At 39.2% G+C, this 23,147-nt stretch overlaps 2 protein-coding genes and 1 pseudogene across 3 annotated transcripts; 1 reads left to right on the top strand and 2 right to left on the bottom strand.

Moving 5' to 3' along the window:
- Window positions 1-310: 310 nt before the first annotated feature.
- Window positions 311-9,182, bottom strand: LOC148727929 (uncharacterized; annotated as a pseudogene). Its single transcript, XR_015988644.1, has 5 exons — window positions 7,817-9,182; window positions 3,731-4,002; window positions 1,974-3,349; window positions 1,343-1,865; window positions 311-1,104 (listed from the first exon to the last, which is right to left on the bottom strand). The product of XR_015988644.1 is annotated as an uncharacterized LOC148727929 (transcript).
- Window positions 9,183-14,698: 5,516 nt separating this feature from the next.
- On the top strand, window positions 14,699-17,837 carry LOC148727928 (uncharacterized). The gene is made up of 2 exons (XM_088726108.1): window positions 14,699-15,769; window positions 16,587-17,837. Exons 1-2 carry the CDS (start codon window positions 15,551-15,553, stop codon window positions 16,719-16,721), a joined length of 354 nt encoding a protein of 117 aa, XP_088582234.1. The 5' UTR covers window positions 14,699-15,550; the 3' UTR covers window positions 16,722-17,837.
- Window positions 17,838-21,181: 3,344 nt separating this feature from the next.
- LOC111323227 (uncharacterized) lies at window positions 21,182-23,095 on the bottom strand. The gene has a single exon (XM_022926543.2). The coding sequence runs from the start codon at window positions 22,771-22,773 to the stop codon at window positions 22,240-22,242; it is 534 nt and encodes a 177-aa protein (XP_022782278.1). The 5' UTR covers window positions 22,774-23,095; the 3' UTR covers window positions 21,182-22,239.
- Window positions 23,096-23,147: the final 52 nt, after the last annotated feature.

The raw sequence follows: 23,147 nt of genomic DNA, 5'->3' as shown, positions 1-23,147 counted from the left end.
TCCTTCACATTCAATAAATATTTATCGAAGTGGAGGTGGCTAATGTCCGATTTTAGACTCTAGTGGCCGATTTTGGCCACTAATGTGTGATTTTTGAAACTTCGATATTTATAATAATAATAATAATAATAAAGGTCTTTATTAAGAATTATTGTGCAAACAGACGTGCAACAATTAACATGAATAGAATGAATAAAGAAAAAGAAAAGGTATTAATTACTATTGAAAAGGCATCTATTAATAAAAACTAATTTAAAACAGCTTGTCTGAACCTTGGGTAAAATACAATTATGCGACCCAGTTCTCAACTGCCGTATTCTCTGGGGAGGTAAGAGATCGCTTAACTCAGTGTTGGTGGAAGAGATCCTTTGCCATAATTTCTTATCTCTATTACGACGGATATCCAAGATACTGTGCTGCTTTAAGCAATAACCCAGCTTATAACACCTGGCAAAGAGCTTATCAATCCTACTTAAATATTTACTATAAAAAGCACACCCCCAGACCTCAATCGCATATGTAAAAAGTGAAAGAATCAAACTTTGAAAAAGTAAGTCCAAATTCTCAATAGAGTAGCCATAATATTTACATATTCTTAAAATATACAACCTAATGCTAGCCTTACTAAGTAGATAATTAATATGAGTGTCCCAATTAACTGGCACTTCCTCAAAGGTAACACCCAAATTTATAGGTAACACCCAAAATTAAAGGTAACACCCAATTTTATAATTGTCAAGGGTGTCCCAATTCAATGATAAGACGTTGCGACAATCTTTCTTTAGCGTCTTTCTTTGGCATTTATTGTATCATCTGTGAATATATTGTATCTGTACACCTTTCAAATGGAATTTTTACCTCTGCGACAAAAACGAAAAACAATATTTCATGTTTTGCTGTGACTTAAAGTCTGAAAATTTTACTGAAACAACCAGTTCCCACTGGTTTTAGTAATTTGGACCCTCTTTTGGGTGGTTTGTTCAGCCTGCTAAGCAAAGATTTTTCACCAACATTTTCATCAAATGCTACGAACTTGATTTCCTCGTCACTCTCGCTTGAGTGCTCCTGTTCAACTGAGCCAGAAGCTCTTTCCATTTTTTCTCGCTACATTTTCAATGCGTGTCTCCCACTTCTGACAGACGTTTCAGAGCGTGAAGGAGACACATTTGGACTCTGTGCGTGTGGCATATGATCAGGGCTAAGTAAGCTTTTTTGCACCCTTGTAGGGTTCATAGGTGAATCGCCTAACGGCCAGGATAGCGATAAAACAAGTTGTCGTCTACTAGTGATGCACGCCGAAGCACACCTTTTAGAACTGGGTTTTCGATTACCTTTATCTTTATTTTACTAAATGTGGATTAACAGTTTTCTGTGTGGCTGGAAATAGCCCTTTTAAAGTGTCCTCTTTTTCATTTATTGCCTCTGAGTGTTCAGGCATGACCAACCGCGAGTTTGCACTGAGTTCTGTCTCGTGCATCGACATCGACCTGAATCTGGAATAAACAACTTTGGGTTGCAATCCTTGGGACAATTTCTTGTTCTTTAAAACCCGTTTGAAAGCCATATAGCCCAATGCAATTGTGCACATTGATTTAGAAATATGAGGCTCCCCTGAAGTGCTGCGGAGTTTGGAATTACGCTCTCTCTCGGTCCTCTGAGGTAGTGCCAATCGTGGGCATTCTGCCTCGGTTTTCGAGGACCCTGGGAAAGACCAGCTGTGCGACCTGCGCCTCAACTGCGCGGGACCTGCTACGGTATCCTGACTTCTGGAGTTATCGGGTTTGGCTGTCCATCCTTTCAATGCTTTCATTGCGGGTTCAGTATGTCTCCGTCTTGATTTTATCGCGTTACTCTGAGTTTCAGCTCTTCAGTGTAATAATCTAGGCTCTTGTTTTACAGACACAGATCCATCTTTTCGCATCCCATCGCTTTCACGCGCGCGATTTTTTTAGTCCAGTTTTGAAAGAGCAGGCTGACTTCTTGCAAGTCTTGCTTGATTTTCTTTGATAACGTAGAGTGGTTCAAACACGCGATGAATCGATTTGAGCCACTCCATATTTTAACTTTCTCATGATAATTTGATTTGTTGCTTTTATGTTTGTCTCGCTCTATTTTGTCACTTATCTCGTTTAAGCGCACCTGGGCTGCTCGAGCAATCCGCATCGAGCTTGTGTTTCGGTGCAGACTGTTTTTCCTGTGCATGTTAGACAGTTTAATTCGCAGACTTCCCAGTCTGTTTACTTTTTGAAACCTTTTCCATAGCGCCGCAATTTACATGTATTTAACAAAAGTATTATCCATTATGTTACTTGGCCATTTGTTTTTATAAGTAATTAGCTATTTGGCTATGTCGCTTTATATTTTTTCTCTCAGCAATAATCTAAACATACACTTCAAATTTAGCTTTTCCCAGATGAACTCTATTTAAGACATATTTCACTATTGAAGTTAATAACTCGAGTTGTACAACATTTAATGCACGGTAATGTCTTCCGCGAGCTTAATCGTCAACAATAACTTGATGTGTACATCTAAATGATTACAAGGGGCGTCACCCTTGCGTATACTCAAGGGTAATTTGGCTTCGACCATTGTTTGGCGGGGGTAATGTTATTAGTGTTCTCTTAGGAATCAGTGTACGTATGTCAGTTAACCATACGAGTAATAAGCTGTTTACGTTCACCTATCAAGTACAATGATGTGAAAACAAGGGGTTTTGAACGATAATACAATTAAGTAAGAAAAGCGCTTGATCTTGATACGGTAACAAAATAAATAACCCTAAGTTAGTAAACTTGTGGCCGCCAAAAGGTAAGTTTTCATGAAAGTTTTGGGACCATATATAGAAACGAAATGTTATCACCTTAATTTCTGTCTGAAATAGTGCAACTAGTATTAAAGTAAGCCTGGATTTCAGAATCCAGTGGCGGGACTGTAAGAGCACCTTAGTGTTTGACCGAATTTTTGTGTGTACCTGGGTGGGCATATGCAGTCGATTTTATAGTTCATGTTCTAGCGTTCCCGCGCATTTGGTACCAGTTTTTCTCCGAGCGGGATACACGTGTTATTAGCGAGTCACGTGTTTTACTGTGTTTTGCAAGGTCGAACCTCGGCGTTTAGAAGCTATTTTCCCTCGTTTTTTCTTGAGACTTATTGTATGTTGCTGTGGTCGTGTCACGCTGATATCGTGAGGGACAGCTGGCAAGGAAACCAACAAGAAACCGCAAGATCCAGCTGTCTGTCTGAACACGATCCAGTTTCTGCATGAAGGACAGCTAGAAGTACTACTGATCGCTCAAGAAATGGATGCTTCTGAGTCCATTTCTCTGGCATCAATTTAAATCCCTGGCTGGAGGGAAGAAAAGAGAGCTCACTAGTGGAAAATGTTCACCCAAAATATTAGCAAGAGATTGATTTCTCCCAATAATCCGTTTCAGTAAGATTATTCAAGCGATGCATTACAGGCCACACATTAGACATCAGGAGAAGACAGCCCAGATTAAATTCTATATTTATCAAAGACCATCAAAATTTAGAAAACGAAAATCGAGATTTAGAAATTAGATTTAATTCGTCAAGAGGCAGAAACATCTTTTATACACGCAATACTGGTCCTTAAGAGTCATTTAAGGGCCTTATGCAGTCAGGACGGCAACGCCGAGGAAGACGCCGATTTAAGAAATGAATTCATTTTTTAGTCAGAATTTAACGAATGGCTAGATGTGTTTACCGTTTCTTACGGTGCCGCAAATCCAATTCAGCATAACGTATGTAAGCAAAGTTGAGTCGGCAAATGGAAACTTAAATTATTTTCCATCGTGGTTTCCGTTCCCAGACCAAGTAAATTTGGATGATTTCCGTGACGTTGTCGTTTTGTAGAGGACAGCTAAGAAATGTATTCAGCCGTTAAGACGAACGTGCTGAGCTATTGTTCCACTCATCAATAGATCTCATGTTATGCCACGTCCTAGTTACCGTCTTGGTTTGTCGAAGATCCTGTCCCTAATAAGTTAAAACATGTCATGAATTGAATGGCTTAAATGCGATTTGGATTTTGGTATTTGCCCGTGCTGCAGTTTTAGCTCCAAAAATGCCTGGGCAGTATTCTGCGTATTGGTGACAGATTTTAATTCAGGCATAATTTACACTTTTTTATGTTCTTATAACTTGGCTAGACTCCACACAATGCACGCGTGTGTGCAACTGATCTTCCACGCGATAAGACGGAGAGTGTATATTTCCTTCAAATGGCGTAGTTTACAAAATGAATGGATTCAACTTGTCATTTTCACTTTTCATAGAAATTCTGAGTTCTCCTCAGTTCCTGTACCCACCAACTTTCAATGCCGCTCGGGCCGAATGCATGGTGTTCTGGGATGCAAGCACTCGCACGAATATTAATGATTATGGAACCGTTTTGAATGAAAGACTGAATTTTAAAATAACTTTTTAAGTGGAAGCATCTACAAATCAACGAAGTTCGAACTACAATTAGTGTTTTCTTAAGAAAATTAGATGCAAAAAAACTGTTTGAAAGTTCTCCAGAATATTTTTTCTCTACAGAAAATGAACTAATTGCCGGTGTACCGTGTTCTGACGGATCCTCCCGCTTAGTTCAAAACCAGACATAAATATTCAAATACAGTAACAGACTGTCACATTAATCTAAATCTGTAACATAAATAGCACAAGATTTACTGATGCTTTGAGCTTCTGTTATTTTTCATGGAAAAAAAGACAAAAAGAAAGCTTTTATCAGACTAAAACAAGTAAAAAGGCTTTTACCTTTTTTTTTAAAAAAACAAAATTCACGCTGTTTCTGTTTATCATTTTCTTTGGGTTTTTATATTCGTCAAGCTATATCATTGGTGATAATTGACATGTCCTCCGGTTTTTCAGCCATTCGCTCCGAGGCTAATCGCCGGAGGGCATAACTGTCGTCAACTGTAGTAAATGAACAAACTATCTTATATGGGAAACAAAAGCTAGCAGTTGCCTATCGACATAACGGCTGTGGCCAAGAAAAACTACTCCGCTACATTTTGGTCTGAAATACATGGCTACAACCACTTTGCTTCAGCTAAAAACCAAAACGACCGCGGTTAGACAAGTGTAAGAGCATGCGCAAGAAAGTTGGACAGACATCCCTAAAACAATTCTATAAACACAAGTCAGCTAAGATACGCGTCGCTTCTTTGTGACCCTGTTTCGCTCAATTGAGGTCTGCCTCTTCAACGCGCGCCTTTATCATCCGTGTCAATTGCTGTCTTCCATCGAGGTCAATGAGTTTACCACTTCAGTAGCATTTCTCTCCTTAAGTTACTGTTGCTGTTCTCTTCAAGACCTCTAAGGGCTGCCGTTAGAAAGTTAGTGGTTATGGGAACTGAGGAGAAATCAGAATTTCTATGAATACTGAAAATGAAATGTTAAATCCGCCATTCACTTTGTAAACTAGGCCATTTGAAGGCAATATACATTCACAGTCGTATCGCGGGATAGATCCGCACACACGCACGCACTGTGTGGAGATTGAGTGGAAGTGACTTGTGACAGCTGGTTAATATTGCTTACCAACGACAATAGCGAAGAGAAATGAAACTGAAAATTTTGTAGCCTTACTATGCCGTCAAGAAAGAAGTAGCAATAGTTTAGGAAATACTCTAATGCAGTGATGGCCGCCGGTTGTTTGTGTTGTCTAGAATTACCACATATAAGTCTTAAAATTGAAGGCACCACGACTGAGCGAAATATATTTTGGACTAGACCGTAAGTCTAAGGATTAAAAAATTTTTAGATTAAGTCGAACTGAGAAGATGATAAAAATAGTCTAGAAAAGGATATTCCGGAAGATTAAAAACACAAAAAATTTTGAACGTATTTAACAAAAAGCAGACCTTGATATAGCTGAAAAACTGAGCTCAGTAAAATATAAAAAATAAAACTTTTACACGGAGACAAAATATTGCTTCCTATAAACATATTATCATCAGGTGAAAAGATGGCGAGTGAAATGTGACAAGTTATCTTCGGATGCACTCATTAGCTAAATATAGACAATATATTTTGGACCTAAAACTTAAGAGGTACAAGGGGAACATTTATTACTGCTACACTTCGTCCACTTGAAACTGTTATGCGCCATGAAAAGCGGGTACATTACAGGTAAATTTGTATTTAAAAGATCGTTATATGCACAGAGAGGAACAAATAGTTTCCTTCCTCCAGTTTCTTCTTTGTTATTCAACACTGCAACCCCCGTCGGGTTATATTTTAATTTTGAGACCAAGCATTTTTTTTTTTCGTAAATGAAACTATATGCTAATATTGATGTAATCATGATTGAAAGCATTTTTATATGACGCGTTCAGTTTCCGAGACCTCTTCAATCGAGCCGCTGAGAATCTACAAGATATAAAATCAATTAAAAAACCAGTAATGATACAGTATTTGAAATAAATCTTCCACCAGACCGCAAAAGTTTTTTTCAGCATAGCAGAATGACATTTTTCAAGTGTTGCAAAACGAAAAAGAATTGTGATCGATTCTAACATGAATGTACTCTGTGTAAAAAGCAAGATAGGCGCAAACAAACATACAGCAATCAAACGAGTTTTTGTGTATTTTAGACTAAGAAATGCATTAGACTAAACGTCATTATATTTGCGCTCTTGGTGGGTAATTTTTACACAAAAAATGCGTTTTGCACCCAATTAAAACCGGCTGTTCTGTCACCCACTGAGCGCAAATTTTGTGTTATACAGAGAACACGATTTGAGTTTAGAGTTTTGTGATCTTTTAGTACAACATTTCGATCTCATCAACGCGCCTATCGGCCAAATCCCGAACAACACTGAAAATACAGGTCATGTAGAGGTCAGAGGCAAGAGATGTTGACTATCATAATACTGAATAATTGTAATTCATAAAATTCTTTGTGGTGTTTGGTTTCGGCTCGAAAGATCTCTTTGGAGAGGAAACTATTCTAGCGCGTCTCAACCATCACTCCAATCGTCGCTCGACAGACGAACAAAGTTATTTTATGAGCTGATAAAAAGCGTTCTCAGTGCCATAAAAACTACAGCCTATTTGTCAAGCTTGACAATTCGATTTCGTTCGACCGTGCAAACATTTTGGGGACAAGTTACATTGCATGTATACTGCCCCCACCAAGTTTAATGCGTTAGAGAGCGGTGTCGGTCATCCAATGCTTGACAAAGAACAAGAGTGCATCATGGACTTAAATTCGGAGCACACAAGATCTGGGCTGTCGACCTTAGACATCAAAAAGAATACTAAAACGAAAGCTGAGAAAACTTTCGAAGAACTGGTTGAAGAATCTCTTCGCCTGCCTGAATTAAGCCCCTCTAGTCAACTCCCATTGAGTATGACAGAAATACTCCGAAACTCGCAGAAAACGAAGGACGTTTCTACTAAATTACCGCAGATAAACGGTGGAAAGGTTCAGTTGGTTGCTACAACCGACCCGTTATCGAGCGAGAAGAAAAGGAGACGGAGAAACAAATCAAAAACAAATCGGCCTGGACGACCTTCGCCACACATCCCAACGGATGATGCGAATGCTAAGATGCGCGTGACTCAATGTGTTAAGCCGTCAGTAGGCTTAAAAGACAATAACCATCTGAAAGCTACGGCGAATACGGAGAAGGGGCCATGGAAGAAAAAAATGCATGCGAGGCATAGTAAGCGGCGAATGGCCGAGGAACCAGAGGGCATGAACGTGTCACTGACAGTTGCAACTTACCACCATTAAAAAAGTAAACATAAATCATGGCTTAAGAAAACAGCGTTGACTCACAAAGGTTTCGTGGATGACTTCTTCATTTACGGCCCCTTTATGGCGAGCTTCAATTTGAGAAGATAATGTTTAAGTAACGAGTTAACATCCAGCATTATAACTCAGCGCCAAAGGGAGTCTAAAGGTAAATTTCTTACAATCAAGAATTCTGCAAAACGCAACGCCCACGCGAGAAACAAATTTATCCTAACGAGTTTGTTACGGTAAACCTGGCATGACCTTTTTCTTTATACTTGAACATCTTTGTTATGTATCTTAGTAAAGAATATAAAGACCGTCAACTTCGCACTTGAAGTATTTCGCAATGTCATATGACTTAGAGGCAGGGAGATCGATTTTCGTTCACCTTCCAAGACTTGTATTTATACTGAACTATATGCAAAACCAGAGATATACTTTACTTTAGGAAAATAAACAATTGCACCTTTGAGTTTTCGACGTATTAGAACAAGGTCTCAAAATTGAGAGGACTGGCTTACAAGATCAAACGACAATCAATCAAAGCTTGAATTAAGGCGCTTTGTTTTTTTGTAGGGCTGTTACGGAAAAGAATTGATGTTATTGAATAACCCTCGATGTTTTATTAAAACCGAGTAAAGAATGATATTCTTAACAATCGAAGCGTACAATCTTTTGACCATGTTCTTATGTGAAAATTAAATCCAATTTATTTTGAAACGTTTAGTGTATTGCACGTTAAGTAACTGTGCGATATTTAATTAAATTTTCAAAGGTTTAATTAAGCATCTAGCTTTTCTGAATCATTGTCACCACTCGAAAAAGGTTGCATTATGTAGAATCGTGTGTAAACGAGCAAGGCTCGCGGACTCGAGAACTGGGAGTAACATCAGAAAAAATCGATTTATGAGATTACAGTCAGTAATCCTTCAATGTGGATAATGTATTCACAATGAGAATATCATGCGGTTTAGTAAAACAAAGATGTTATGACATCTTTACTTTTTGAAATAATTTCATAATAAAATCTGTTGTTCGATATACTTTCCCTGTCAAAATGTCTTCATAACTATGTCGAGTTTTCTTTCAATCAATCACAAAACAAAACCTTTCAGCTGCTGTATCGGGGTATGAACTTTTCTTCGGTGTAATCTTCAAGTGCATCTCTTACATGTCGCTTTCCTAATTTTGAATTAATTTAATCACTAAGTAAACAAGGAGGAGTGAAGTTTGAAATCTTCCGAAGAGGTTTGGCCTTACTTCCAGTCAACAAAAAGTCACGTTAACTCCGTCTTTGAATCACAAAACAGCTTTCCACGGAGTGTGTATGGAAAAATTTCGTCTTAAATTTTCCAACTTGTCATTTGCTGTCAGCCGTAACCAAACTGACATGAATTCCTTTAATATGAGGAAGCAAATGGCTTTTTTCATCACGGTTTGTATTTGTGTCTCAGCGATCTCTTCCTGTCCAACTGACGCGTAGCAAGAGGAAGAATTCTTTTCAAAGTACAATACCTGAACATCCGTAATGCAAAATGGGATTATGATTCTTGCGGTTTTTGATATAATTCCTTGTTTAATGATATACATGCAAAAATATCAGCAAGCTCGTTAGCTGGGAGGGGGTGAATGCAATACTTTTGTCCATGAAAGATTTGATCATGCTCATTCAGGAGTGAAGCTCAGCGTAGGTTCTAGGGTAGCCCTTCACCCTCCCCTCCCTCTCCCCCTTCTTATCCGCTGTAGGAAGGTCTTTTTCTTTTTTTCATTTTAAGACGTACAAACCTTGTATTTCAGGGAGCTCTCCGCTTTATCTATTTCTCTGAGCGAAATCAGCATGCAATTCCTTTATTTATCGACGCCGGTGTCTTACCGTTAAAATTTTTGTATTATGAGCATTTAGCTAATCCTTATGTTTGAAATAAGATACAGTAATGCTCCTGGAAACATTCAAAATCTTTTTCGAGATGTCTCTGATATTTATTCTTATAATACTCGATCCTCTGCCTCTAATAACTTTTACACACAAAATTCCAGACTCTCAATTCAAGTGAATTCATTTTCTTGAATCGGAACAAAAATATGGAATGAAATGCCTGTATCTTTAAGAAAACTTTCAAAAAATGCCTTCAAGAGCAAAATAAAACAAACACTTTTTGAGATCCTAGCTTCAGAAGATTGTTATATTGATCTTCCAGAAATCGTTCAAAAAGTTAAGTTGAATTTATCTTCCTCTTGATTGATCAGTTGATATGTATTCAATTATCTCGTTTTATGTACAATTTCCTTTCAAGACTTTTGTCATTTAATATTAGTAATATCATTAGTTTATCAGTAGTCTCTAGTCATTGTTGTCAATTCTAGCTTTTTTTAGTTCTCTTGTTACTTTTTTTTCTCATGATTTGAGAAGTTTTACGACACGACTTTGTAATATACAGTGCAAATGATCTGACAATAATAAAAAAATTTACTCTCAGCCCGCCTGATAGAGATGTAATTATATCGAAGATCGATTTCCATCATGAAGTAAACAAGATTCCAGACAGAAGTGCAATAATCTGCGCCAGAATTGTCTCACGAAATCAATTTGGTTTAGCGTCTCATCAAATTACATTGCTAATGTCGGACAAAATTACAAAAATACTAATAGGGATTTCAGACATAAAGAAAAAGTAATTACAACCATAATAGTGATAATAAACGAGGGCGTAAAAATCTCCATCAGTCTAATACCATTTGAATCGAAATTCAGCATTACACGAAATAAAAAAGAATGAAAATACTTTTTTTCTGAATGCTAGTTTTGAGTTAAGATTCACAGCCCAGAGCACTACGAGTGACAGCTCTAAAATCATAAAGATTTTGGCCATGAATTGTCTGAAGAGGTATGTCCCGTGGAGACCATGTAAGTTCTATATCAGCTGCTAAAAAAAAAAGATGATTTTACTTATCACCGCGTTTTGAGACTGGCTAGGCTGGTCAAAAATGGCTTACAACTTGTTAATAAATTGACCGGGTAAGCCGCCTGTTTTGAAAAGCTTGGTAACCTGGCCGCAGCCGCGGCTCCCAATACTCAGGATTTCAGTCAGGGATGGCTACTTATTACGAAAAGAGCTTGCCTGGCGAGTGATTCAAAACTGAAACCAATCGCGACTTGTTCGCGTTTTCCAGCAGTTGAAGGCTTAAACCAGTTTACATGTTTTTGTTTTTGTTCGAAACGTTGTGTGTTTTTCTCGCTAATACTTATTCTTAAATGTCTAATAAAATCTAATGTCATTCGAATTTTGTTTTTGTTGTTGTTGTTTTTTTATTGAGTTCTCATTGACTACTGTTGAAATTTTCTTTTCATATGATTAGCCACTGCAGCTAGATTGACTTTGTTCTTACGATATTTAATCGAAAAGCGCCCTAATGGGATTAATTTTGTTTGTTTGCAAAATCCTTTCCCCTTCATCTTTACTTCTCGATAACATTTTACTTAAGTTATCGGCAACGTTGCTACTAAAGGAGCTTTACAGTAATGATATAAGTATTTTGCAAAGTAACACATTGTGGTACCGTTCGTTTCAAAACTTTTCAGCCTTGTTCCTTTACCGTATGTAAATGTTTCTTTGGTGTCCTTTTCTGACTTATTAAACGGGTGTTCCGTAAATTTCTTCAAACTGAAAATAATTTTTTTCGCCCAAAAGTACCGTGAAGTAATTAACAACAGAGAGCTTTCAGAGTTGTTCAGCAGTATGCCGATATTGGTTCCGAACAGCTCTCTGAAAAATATAAATTGTCACCGTCGCTCAAAACTATTATCGTTTGAAATCTAATGGCTATAATCAACTCCGTTTCTGCTAAAAACAAACAATAGAAATGCACTAAAACACTATCGAATAACTCATTAGCTTAAAAGCTTGTTTATTTCATTCAATAAGGGAAAGGATCGGGCAAGAGATTGGTCAAAATGCAGTTCCATTTCGGTATCCTAAGGCTACGTTAAATTTTTGCATTCAAAGAATATGCTCGAAGACCTCTTTCGCCGCGCTTATTTCGCAAGGTTTCTACACAGAGAGCTATGCCCCACACAACTTTCTTTGTTTGGATCGATAGAGGTCCGTAATATACCATCATTTAATGCAGACGACTTAATGTGTTTTTAACAATAGACATTCTTGAGGATTAAGACTCCAAACAATTATTTTTTAGCCCGTAAGAGAATTAAATTGGACACGTGGTACGTTGATATATGTTGTTTACCTAAATAATGGAACACGTATTGACTGCAATATACTTATGATATTGACTTGTGGTGGTACGGCCACAGATATGGAGGCCTCGTAACTACTCGCTGATTTTTTAGCAAATGTTAAAAAAATGAATGATTTAGCTCCAACGATGATTCCTAGTATTTTCATGGAAGGTTATAATGGTCCCTCGAGAACGTCACAAATGGCTTCAGAGACTTCGTTTCAGACAAAGAAAGAACTGTTCACCATCTACCTTCAAGAGGCAAAGCTACGAAGAGACTTGGAAACTCCGATAGATGATTGACAGGCCGAACCTGCTTAGGACCTATCAGAGAATAGAACACGAAGTTGCCAAGCGACGCAAATTTTTCTCGTTTAAAGGCCTGACAGGGTGTAAGTCGCTACCGAGCATTTACAACCCTACACTTCACGCGCAGAAACAACAATCAACGAAAGCTTTTAAAGAGAAATCAACAACAATGCATCACCCCACACCTTCAATAAAGGAACCATTGTTTACCAAACGAGCAGATTTAAGTTTGCAAGAGTTGGCCAAACGTTTGCGAGATATCAGTGATGCTAGAAAGACCGCGCCAAGCTTAAAAGCACCGTCTCCATGCCCAGACGATAAGGCGGTGAGAATAACTAAATGCCGTCCGGGTTTAAGGCGAACAAAATCAGATTTACCCTGGACATCTAAACAACGATGGAAGATAACGATACATAAGAGGCTACCAACCGTTATTTGACCATTTTCCCAGGATCCCGAGATAAAATTCGTAAGTTTTCCTGAAAATTGCTATGCACTTCCTTGCAAATCAGCTGAGAGAATTTGAATAACACTGAGGTAACAGTACACCTCCTATCTGATGAGTATGTCTTTTCTCGTCTCCTGTTTCCTGGATGGTGTGTAGATGCTTTAAGGAGGAGTTGCGTGTAATCACTTCCAGGAGATAGAGAATTTCATTAAACGTGACTGCACTTGAAGAAATACAGAGAATGAAAACTAGAAAAAAAAAGTGTGAATAGTGAAAAGTGAACATCATAGAAACAAAGATATCGATGGAGTAACTTTTCAAAAGATCCCTTTTCTCTAATGAAATTAAAAGTTGAGCTATCATAAATAAAAATAAACACGATCTACGAGTCCAATTTTCTGATGAGAAAAGGAAAGCAGTCATTATTTATATCCTGAGGGTAGGTCGGAGGATTTTTGGCGGATGACGTGGTTTACAGGGGGAAGGGAGGGGGGAACAGTTGTTGCTAACATAATACATAAAAGGGGGACTAAAAAAAATGGATAGCTTCTTTTTATCCCAATCACGAGATTTTGGGCCTTGCTTACAGCCCTAGAAGGAGGATTGGTTAAATTTTCTGTCTCCATTTGATAATCCCCTAGCCTGTTTTAGGCTTTCAGTTGGTAAAATGAGGCGCAAAATTAAAGTAAACAGCGCGATATGGCAACGGCCAACGGAAGAGTGAAAGAAACGAGAGAGGTTTGGTTCTAGTCGCTACCCGACCCAAGCCCCCTCGTTTTTCGCGCTACCGTTACCATCGCGCAGTTTCCTAATTTCCACGGACTTCGCACTCTTTTCCTCGCTGAACGCAAGGATTAGGCTGGTAATTCTCTCCCTGAATAACAAAACAGCTGTCATCATTCTACGCGCGACTATTACCACAGTGAGGACTTGGGTTCGTTTCCAAAAGAAAGATAAGAAAATAGGGGAATTTAATGAAAACTGATCAACGCATTTGTTCGTGTCTACAATCAAGTTTTGTTGAACTCAAAGGTGCATTTTTCTTCGAAGAAAAAAATCGCCAGAGAATACGGAACACAGTTTATATTCTCTTGAAAACATTGATAGAAAGGACATCTCTTGGCATGCGCACTGAATTTCCGAGAAATCATCAAAACATTGGATCGATTTCGCTCCTTCCACTTCTGGAATCCAGAACCCTATGGTTTACTTCGAATTCTGTGCCGAACTTAAGAGCAAACGTCGTACTATGCATTATTGAATTTTTGTAAACTGAAGAAAGTTCATTCTGCATTTTTTTTAAATTAAAAGTATTTTACACTTTTTCGTTGTCTATGTTGAAATTCGTGAATGCGCGTTTTGTAATCCTTCTGTGTTAAAGGACCAGACTGCTGAAATATTGAATTCTCAAACAGGAGATTGAGCGAGACGCCGCTCAATGAGTTTGCTTGACATTTTGGAAAAGTAGCTGACACGTTTTTGGTCGAGACGAAACGAAACGCTGGGTCATACCCGGCCACGAAGTATTTAGTCACAAGAGCTTATTCTCTCATGTTTCATTTCATTTGCCACCCATGCATGCGCATTGTCATTCCTTCACAACGTTTACATTTCTACGATGTTGTTGAAAGCTCTCTGCCTTACTGAGTAAGGCAGAGAGCTTTCAGAGGCTCTGAAAAGTTCTATTTTGAACTAAGAAACTTATCGTGCAGAAAAGACGTAAGATAGCTCTTCCAGTAATCCAAAATAAGCCGGCTTTGGGCGTTGCGACTGACGCACGTCACCAGGTATTGAAGTGTTTCAAACACAACCGTTGTTAATCGAAGGTAAAACTAAACAAGTGGCACGCAAAGTGAGGTTAAAGTTATTGCTGAATATAGCCTGAGGGCTCATCTTGGTGGTACTTAATTTCAAGCCTTTGTTCCTATGCTTCTGCAGACCGGAGGAGTTTACGAACATATTTTTTAAATTTGAAACTTAAAATGAAATGTCACGACGCACGGTTTTGTGCGGTTTTGTTTTTTTGTTTTGTTTTTCTTTGATTCTTTTAATGGCATATGATGTTTTACTGCGTGCAATGGAAGTAATGTTGTAACCAATCAGAAAACAGGATACTTTGTTAAATGCGTATTTTCCCTATCTATATATATTTCTTTTCGAGTTTGAAAGCATTCCATTTTTACAATGAAGTTATACAACCTTTTGTCACTTCGATTAACGGAAACCGGAATTAATCTCCGACAGCCCTTGAAAACCACGATAATTCGATTTCATACATTCTTTCCGGCGCAGCTTATGAGGAAAAATAACAAAGTGAGGCAAAAGAAAGGCTTGGTAGGTAATTGCGTCACACGTGCATAATCCGTGATTTTTTACTTATCTCCTTGTTATCTGCATTTAGTGGTATCTCGTGTACCAAACTGAATCAATGCTTGTTCAAGCGTTTGAAAGAGGTACATCCCTGTAAAATATATTGTTGCCTTTCTTATCTTCTGCACTTCTCACTTTTAAAGCGATCTCAATGCAGGCGGCAAAGTTGTTTGCGTCTAATCTTTTGTTTTAAAGTACAGACAAAGAAGAGAAGAAAGGAAGTGGACAACAATAAGTTTGTGAGCCGCAACTGAGCCGGGCTTAATGAAGAATCATCAGATATAGAAACTGAATACCGATGGCCCGTAGATATTGAGATCACACAACCTCCATCGGCAACACAAGCTCTCCGTGATTAGATCTCAAGTCCTTCAAAGAGCAAAAGGAAAAATCACTAACCCAGCAAGTTATAAATGAAGTTTTCGCCAGGGGAACGATTGGACAACAAGATGACAAGAATACGCAAAACAAGTCCATCCATCTCAGAACAGCTTCCCAAACAGATGGCGAGAATCCTGTACAACACTCTTATTCAAGAGGTACAGCGAGTTAACACGGAGGAAATGGTGACTTCTTCAAACGATATAGACCTTCAAACGGAGGACATCCCTTATCAAAGTAAACCGTTAAAGGTAATGAAAACCAAAGCGAACTCGACATGGCTTATAGCTTTTCACAAGCGGGACACAAACACGCTCTGACTTCACTGAAAAGCTACGCTGTATTCATAGCCGCTTTTATCTCTACTACTTTCCAGGTGTCCTGGACTTTGCAGTTTGACTCTTTTGTAAAATAAATACAATTTATCTCACGTGCAAGAAAACGAGTGTGTTTATACATGGATAAGCAATATGTAATTTTAGTTTCTTCTACAGTCATATCGTAGTGGAAATACGACTGTGTGTCAGATATAATTTGAATCAAAAATACACCCCAAGTATCCTAATAAATGAGATTTACTGAGCTTAGTTTACTGGTCACAAAATTGTTTTGTTTTTCACTTGACGTCTAAACTTTTTAATCATAATAAAGTCAATGGACGATGAAATAAACTTTTACAAAAAATAATCATCATGAAAAAAGGTCATAAAAAGAGACAAATAACACAAAATACGTACATCTCTGAATTTAAGTTTAGTGCTATGCAACGCACGGCAACATGTTTGGGTACTGCACATAACACAACATGTATTACGTAACACTGAACTGTACGATGTCAGAGAGATTGTTCGTCGAAGACGTTACTTATAAGTTAGTCAGGTAACTACAAGTCATGCAACTCAGGCGAAACTTTGCATGCATGCATGCGTCTTATATGGACGAGTGAGGTTTGATTAACAAAAGCTGTCCCGACAGAACGTTGTCGTACGACTTGAACACAGACTGAACTAGTCATCCTTTAAAGGCACTTTTTATGCAACTGAATCAAGTTATTCCTCACGTTTCCAGAAACAAGTTCAATTTGTCAAGGAAATAACATTTTGTTCAATGGCCAATGAAAACAAAGGAAACGTCATAACAACGCAACGAGAACTGGAAGCAAAACCAAGAATTGAAAATCGCCTGAAGCGCGGGAAAACGTAGGTGAAGAAGCGACGATTTCAGTTTTAGTGCCGCGACTTGTCGACGCGCGGCCGTCGCCTGGGTTCCCTTACGTAACATCTAAGTTGTCGTGCAAGTGTGGTAGCGCCATCTTTGAACGGTGCCACGAGGCCACTGAGTTAAAATCTCCCTATTTCGTTTAGGTTTTCTCGATGTTTGGTCTCAATGTTGCTTTAAACGCTCTAAGATTTAGTGCGAGTTTTCTCGGAGCCTTCGTGAAGGATTTTGCTTTAAACTGAGATTTTGATTTTACATGGTTAGTCACCGTTCGCGGCAAAATTTAGTTTTGCGCTTGATCGTTTGAAAATAAAGATTGCCAGGCGTCTAAAACTAAACACTATAGCAGTCCTTGGCTTATTGATGTGATACTTAACTGAAATTTATACCGAGGTGTCTCCCGCGAAAATTGAAGTTTCTATGTAGAGTTTCTTTTTCCAAGAAAGATCCTAAATATTGTCAATAGGATTTTTCTTGGTTTAGAAGACACAGAATTAATAACGTAAACCAATAAAGAACAAAAAGACAAAAGAACGATGTAAAACAGGTCGATGCGGCGGTTTTCTATTGTGACGCGGTGTCCTGTGTCTTCTACACCAATACGGAGTCACGTGCGTCAGATTTGCCAAGATTATCAGGCACTGTATCTTTGTTGTGAAACTTTGTGTCTGAGCGTCTTCATTTCTAAATTATTCTTTTCAGTATCGGACAACAGAGGAAGACAGTAATTGTTGATTCAAATTTAGTGGCAGATACGAGCTGCTGACCTCGTTTTTGTATATTGCATGACAAAACGATCGAGATACGTTTCGTATATTTAACAATTATTCCACGAGCGCGCGTTGGATATGAGATGATAGATAGCCAACGAGGCGCGTAGCGCCGAGTTGGCTATAACCACCTCATATCCAACAAGCGCGAGTGGAATAATTGTTTTATTAAAAACGCCCTCAAGAAATTATTATTTTGTAAGAAGAAACTGGATTTTTTAGCTCCCTTTTGATTTTAAGCTGACGCGTACGCTTACCATATTTGTAGATTATGGTATATTGGCTGATATACCATAATGGCTAAGCCAATAAAAAGTCTTGAATTGCATTATCCAATGATCCAGTTTTTAATAAATATATATATATATATATATCTGCGAAGTAGGCGAAGAGGAGCAGGAGAGAAGGAAATGACGCCACATGGCTGACTGGACGTGTGCTTCTATTTAAGCTAACTTTTTAGCAAGTGTTCGTCTGATTTATATAGTAAGAGGAGGTGATACTTGCTTATTCGATGAACTGCGCTCGCATAAGGATTAGTGGTTTAAGTACCGTCTAACTAAAGCCTGGCCTTGTAACTACGTGAGAGGCTGATATAACATTGAAACCAGATAATCCAGCTAAACCCCTAAAGATATTATGAATTTCACGCCACCTCTTAGTTCGTCACGCACATCCGCGCAGTTGACCAACATAAATTGTAATGCAATGTCATCCCTCACGTACAGGACGAACATTCAGAACATGTGAGCACTATATCTGTCACAAAGGCCGATTAGCGAGTTTGGCCGCTAGTGGTCTTCTTCCAATTCTCACCACTAGTGGCCACTTTGGGGACATCGACCACTATTGGCCATGTTGCAATTTTGGCCACTAGTGGCCCTTTGGCGATTTTGGCCCCTAGTGGCCGTTTGGCAATTTTGGCCCCTAGTGGCCGTTTGGCGATTTTGGCCCCTAGTGGCCGTTTGGCGATTTTGACCACTTGTGACCGTTTGGCGATTTTGGCTACTAGTGACCGTTTGGAAATTTTGGCCGCTAATGGCCGTTTTCCGATTTTGGCCACTAATGCCCGTTTGGCGATTTTGGCTGACTAGTGGCCGTTTGGCGATTTTGGCCAGTAATGGCCATTTGGTGATTTTGGCCAGTAGTGGCCGCTAGGCGATTTTGGCCACTAGTGGCCCTTTGGCGATTTTGGCCACTAGTGGCCGTTTGGCGATTTGGGCCAGTAGTGGCCATTTGGCAATTTTGGCCACTAGTGGCCGTTTGGCAATTTTGGCCCCTAGTGGCCGTTTGGCGATTTTGGCCACTAGTGGCCGTTTGGCGATTTTGGCCACTGGTGGTCGTTTGGCGATTTTGGCCACTAGTGGCCATTTGGCAATTTTGGCCACTGGTGGTCGTTTGGCGATTTTGGCCACTAGTGGCCATTTGGCAATTTTGGCCACTGGTGGTCGTTTGGCGATTTTGGCCACTAGTGGCCGTTTGGCGATTTTGGCCACTAGTGGCCGTTTGGCGATTTTGGCCACTGGTCGTTTGGCGATTTTAGTTACTAGTGGCCGTTTGGCAATTTTGGCCACCAGTGGCCGATTGGCGATTTTGACCACTAGTGGCCGTTTGGCGATTTTGGCCAGTTGTGGGCCCTTTGGCAATTTTGGCCACTAGTGGCCGTTTGACAATTTTGGCCACCACTGGCCGTTTGGCAAATTTGGCCACTCAGAGATTGGCCGTTTGGCGATCTTGGCCACTAGTGACCGTTTGGCGATTTTGGCCACTAGTGGCCGTTTGGCGACTTTGGCTATTAGTGGCCGTTTGGCGATTTTGGCCACTAACATTTGGCAATTTTGGCCACTAGTGGCCGTTTGGCGATTTTGGCCAACAGTGGCCGTTTGGCAATTTTGGCCTCTGGTGGCGGTTTGGCAGTTTTGGCCACTAGTGGACGCTTGGTAATTTGGCCCCTACTGGCCGTTTGGCAATTTTGCCCACTAGTGGCCGTTTGGCAATTTCGGCCACTATTGGCCGTTTTAGCGATTTTGGGCACTAGTGACCGTTTGGCGATTTTTGCTTCTTGTGATCATAACCAACGGCGTGGCTTAACAGAATGATCCAGAAATTGTTATGGTATGCATGTCATCAATATCACTATCCATAACAAAAGTTAATCGCCTTGTAAACACTGCGACTTACTGTTTGTGAGGTTGTTTCGCCTGAAAGAATTATGTCGGACGTCCACGCAAAATCCTCAATCATTTTTATGTTCGCATATGCGTAGAGGTTTCACCACTGCGACCATGTTATCCCAATAGCAAGGAGATTTACTATTTTTTCCACCTCGAGTTACAAATAATTTGCAGTTCATTGATGTTTTCACTTAAATTCCGCGTGTGGTTCCCTAAACTGTTTACGAAAGTCTACTTGAACAGACTTGAATGCAATTAGCTAATGCACACTTATATCAACAGCCAATCAAAACCGAAATTATATACGTTAACCTGGGGAACAAATTGCTTGAAAGGTCATCGCCGCAACCACAAAGGATACAGTCGGCATTTGCACTGATTGCTGTTTTTCTTGCCGCTACTCCGTGTTAAAAAAACGTAACCGGGTCAAATATTAGTGTCCATAGTTGATTTTTTTAAATTCAAATTTAGCGGATAATATTCATACTTTCTTTGTAGTTATCCTTTATTCCTGGCTACCATAAAGAAAAAAAACTTTTTAAAGGTCTTCTATCGAACACTGGCGACATCTAAGAATCATAAGCAGCTTTACAGAGTCACAAATACAAGAGAATTACAAACACAGCATTTTAAACGTTTAAAACTGTTGATGTTGGTAATCAGCTCCAGTTTAGTTGACGATCATCTTAGTGGATTAACACGAGATCGCTAATTCAGTTGAAGACAAGGTATTTCGCAGTTCAAACAAGAAACGAAATCACGCGAAAGCCAAAAGCTTGAATTTCGTCTCGAGGAAAACGCAACTTGAATTTATGTTTTTCTTTCATATTTTTTTTCACCCAGTATTCGCCAAGTAACATAAGTATTCACGTTATGTTATACCTACAAACTACGCATCCTTTTAGGAAGATCTGAGTAATATAAATTAAAATCACTCCAATGCGATTTTAAATGCATCGTCTGGTGTTTTTTTCACTGTACATCTGTTTCACTGATCATCCAAACGATCAAACGAAGCAAATAGAGGGCTTTTCGTGAGCAGAAATGCAAAGCTGTCTCGCTTCTGAAGATGACTGCCCACTGTTTCTAAAAATGTCTCTCAGGTTGCAACAACTGATTTCCAAACTAATTTGCAGCTCATTAAAGGTTTTACTCAAGTGCTTTCAGTTGTTTTACTGTTTACATAAGAATCTTGAACAATCTCGAGTTCAATTATGCAAATGTAAAACTTGTGTTAAGGTTGATTAACATACGAAACACGTAACACAAACACGACTTCGCAACTGAGAAAACCCACGTTTTGCATGCCTTTTATATCAAGTTTCGCCTCTTTTATTCCTTGTTTCAGCTTTTCTTTGTTTCGCTTTCAACTGCCATCCGTGCGGCTTTCGTAACATGTAACATGCGTCAACTCTCGAACCTTTTAGGCGAAAAAATATGGAATTGTTTCCTTTCGAATTAAAATAAACATTCGTAATGATTGTGCAGGGAAACGAGAATAGCAAAGGAAATGAATGGCCTTTTATTTACGGATATAGTTTCAAATTAACAGAAATCTAACCAAGTTACCCGCTTTGAATACAAACTACTGGTGCACTTGATTGAACTTTCCATGTGTTGTTTAGAAAAGAGACCAATGCAAAGTAAGGTAACTTAAGTTTCAATTTTAATCAGTTTAGGATGGTGTGATTTGTCTTGTGATAAACTGTAGGTGTTATTTTAGTTTCCTCTTACATTGCGGTTGGTACTGTTAGTTATCAATCCCAGAAAAATAGCTTTAAGACAAGAGCACGTCGCCGTGGAAACTCGGGATCCCCGGTTTGCTCCAAGTACTTGAGTTTAAAGGGTTTTTCATCGGGATTTGTTGTTCTTGGGAATTAGTGTCAATCGTTTCATGTTCAAAATCCTTGTAACCGCAAATTTCATGACCCAGATCTTGACATTTTAATTTACTGCTATAATGAAAACATTCGGCGGAGGAAGATATGCTGAATTTCAGCCCATGAAACGGTAACTTAAGTTGCTCTAAAACCCAATGAGAGTCCTTTCGGGGCCACCAACAGTTCTTCATGTCTTAGTGTCACTATGCTGTCCGACAATTAGATTAGTTTTGAATGGTACCCACCAAGACAGCTAATTAATTACTTCAGGTCTACAACATATGTCTTTTTTATCTTTATGAAAAGCTATCAATGTATCTATGTAGACTGATATGCTCGAAAGATCCGTAGTACGATATGAGAAATAACACCGAGCAGAGCTTTCTTTCGCTTTCCTTCTAAGATAGTTGGCTTTGTAAAGAATGTCGTGATAAACTGTTATTCACACCATATTGTACCGCTGAGATCTATCTCAGTCTCAACTCTTGGTGGGATTTGTTATTCAAGGATGGAAATTTAACCTGATATATCCGACAAGATAGGAGCAGGCATATAACAAACCTGTTCCCCGTGTGGAAAATACATTTGTAACACGTCAAGGTTAGTTAACCCGAACTCACTGCCTTCGTGGTTGAAATTTTCTCGACCGACTTTGCTTCTGTTTTCAATTAAAGTCAAGTTAATCCTCCCAGAACTTCGGTGAGCCTGGTTTAGGACACGAGGGACGTTCGGGAAGATCAAAATCAGGAGTAACGGGAATCTCAAGGGGTGGCAAAGTTCGCCCATGTCTTTGTCGTTCGTGTTTGGTGTAACACGAACTTTGCTCTCCTTTCCACGTGAACGGGGGAATGTAGAACTCTTTTAAAGACGAAGGAGGTTGAAAATTACTGTTCACGTCTCCTTTCGATGACCATAGATATTTTGAGTCACTAACCAGCTCCTTGCTATGCTCAATGTCGGAATTGAGAGCCGGACCAGTTTCATTTTCAAATGTTTGTGTTAGGAATGTTCCATTTGTTCTGTCGCAACTTGTTGTTTGTAGTGTCGTGGTGTTGTTACCACTGTCTCCTATTGCGGGTAAAGGAGTCCTCTGATGAATTTGTGGCGCTGAGAGCCGATCATTAAACTCCTTTTCTCGTCGAAGCAACTTTAGCAACGCTTCAGCTTCGGCATCTTTCACTTTACCCCGCATGGGAATTCTTGCGCTCTCCATGACAATATAAGATCTCGACGCTCTAGTTGACTCTTCGACTCTTGCACGTTACCCGGCTTTTAGACGCTAAACGGATCTTATTGAGTTTTTAACTGTCGTCTGTTTTGAAACTCAAAATCCCATCCCTGTCGCTTGAATTTGACGGAAAGGATTTCACAAGCGCTTGTTAATCACGGACTCTCTACGATGACTGCTGGCAACGGCAGGTAAATTGAATCAACAATCTTAAGAAAACATCGGGATTCGGCTGTTAAACGCGCGCGCCATTGATCAATGACAACAGCTGTCACTTACGCTTCGCCATTGGCGTACGCTAATTGTATGTTTTAGTCGCAATTAATATTCCTGTTCGAAGCCCTCCACAAAAGATGCGA

The sequence above is a fragment of the Stylophora pistillata genome, chromosome 6 (assembly GCF_964205215.1).
Source record: "Stylophora pistillata chromosome 6, jaStyPist1.2, whole genome shotgun sequence".
Classification (NCBI taxonomy): Eukaryota; Metazoa; Cnidaria; class Anthozoa; order Scleractinia; family Pocilloporidae; genus Stylophora; species Stylophora pistillata.
Note: the sequence above shows the minus strand (reverse complement) of the source record. Positions and strands in the feature narration are given on the sequence as shown.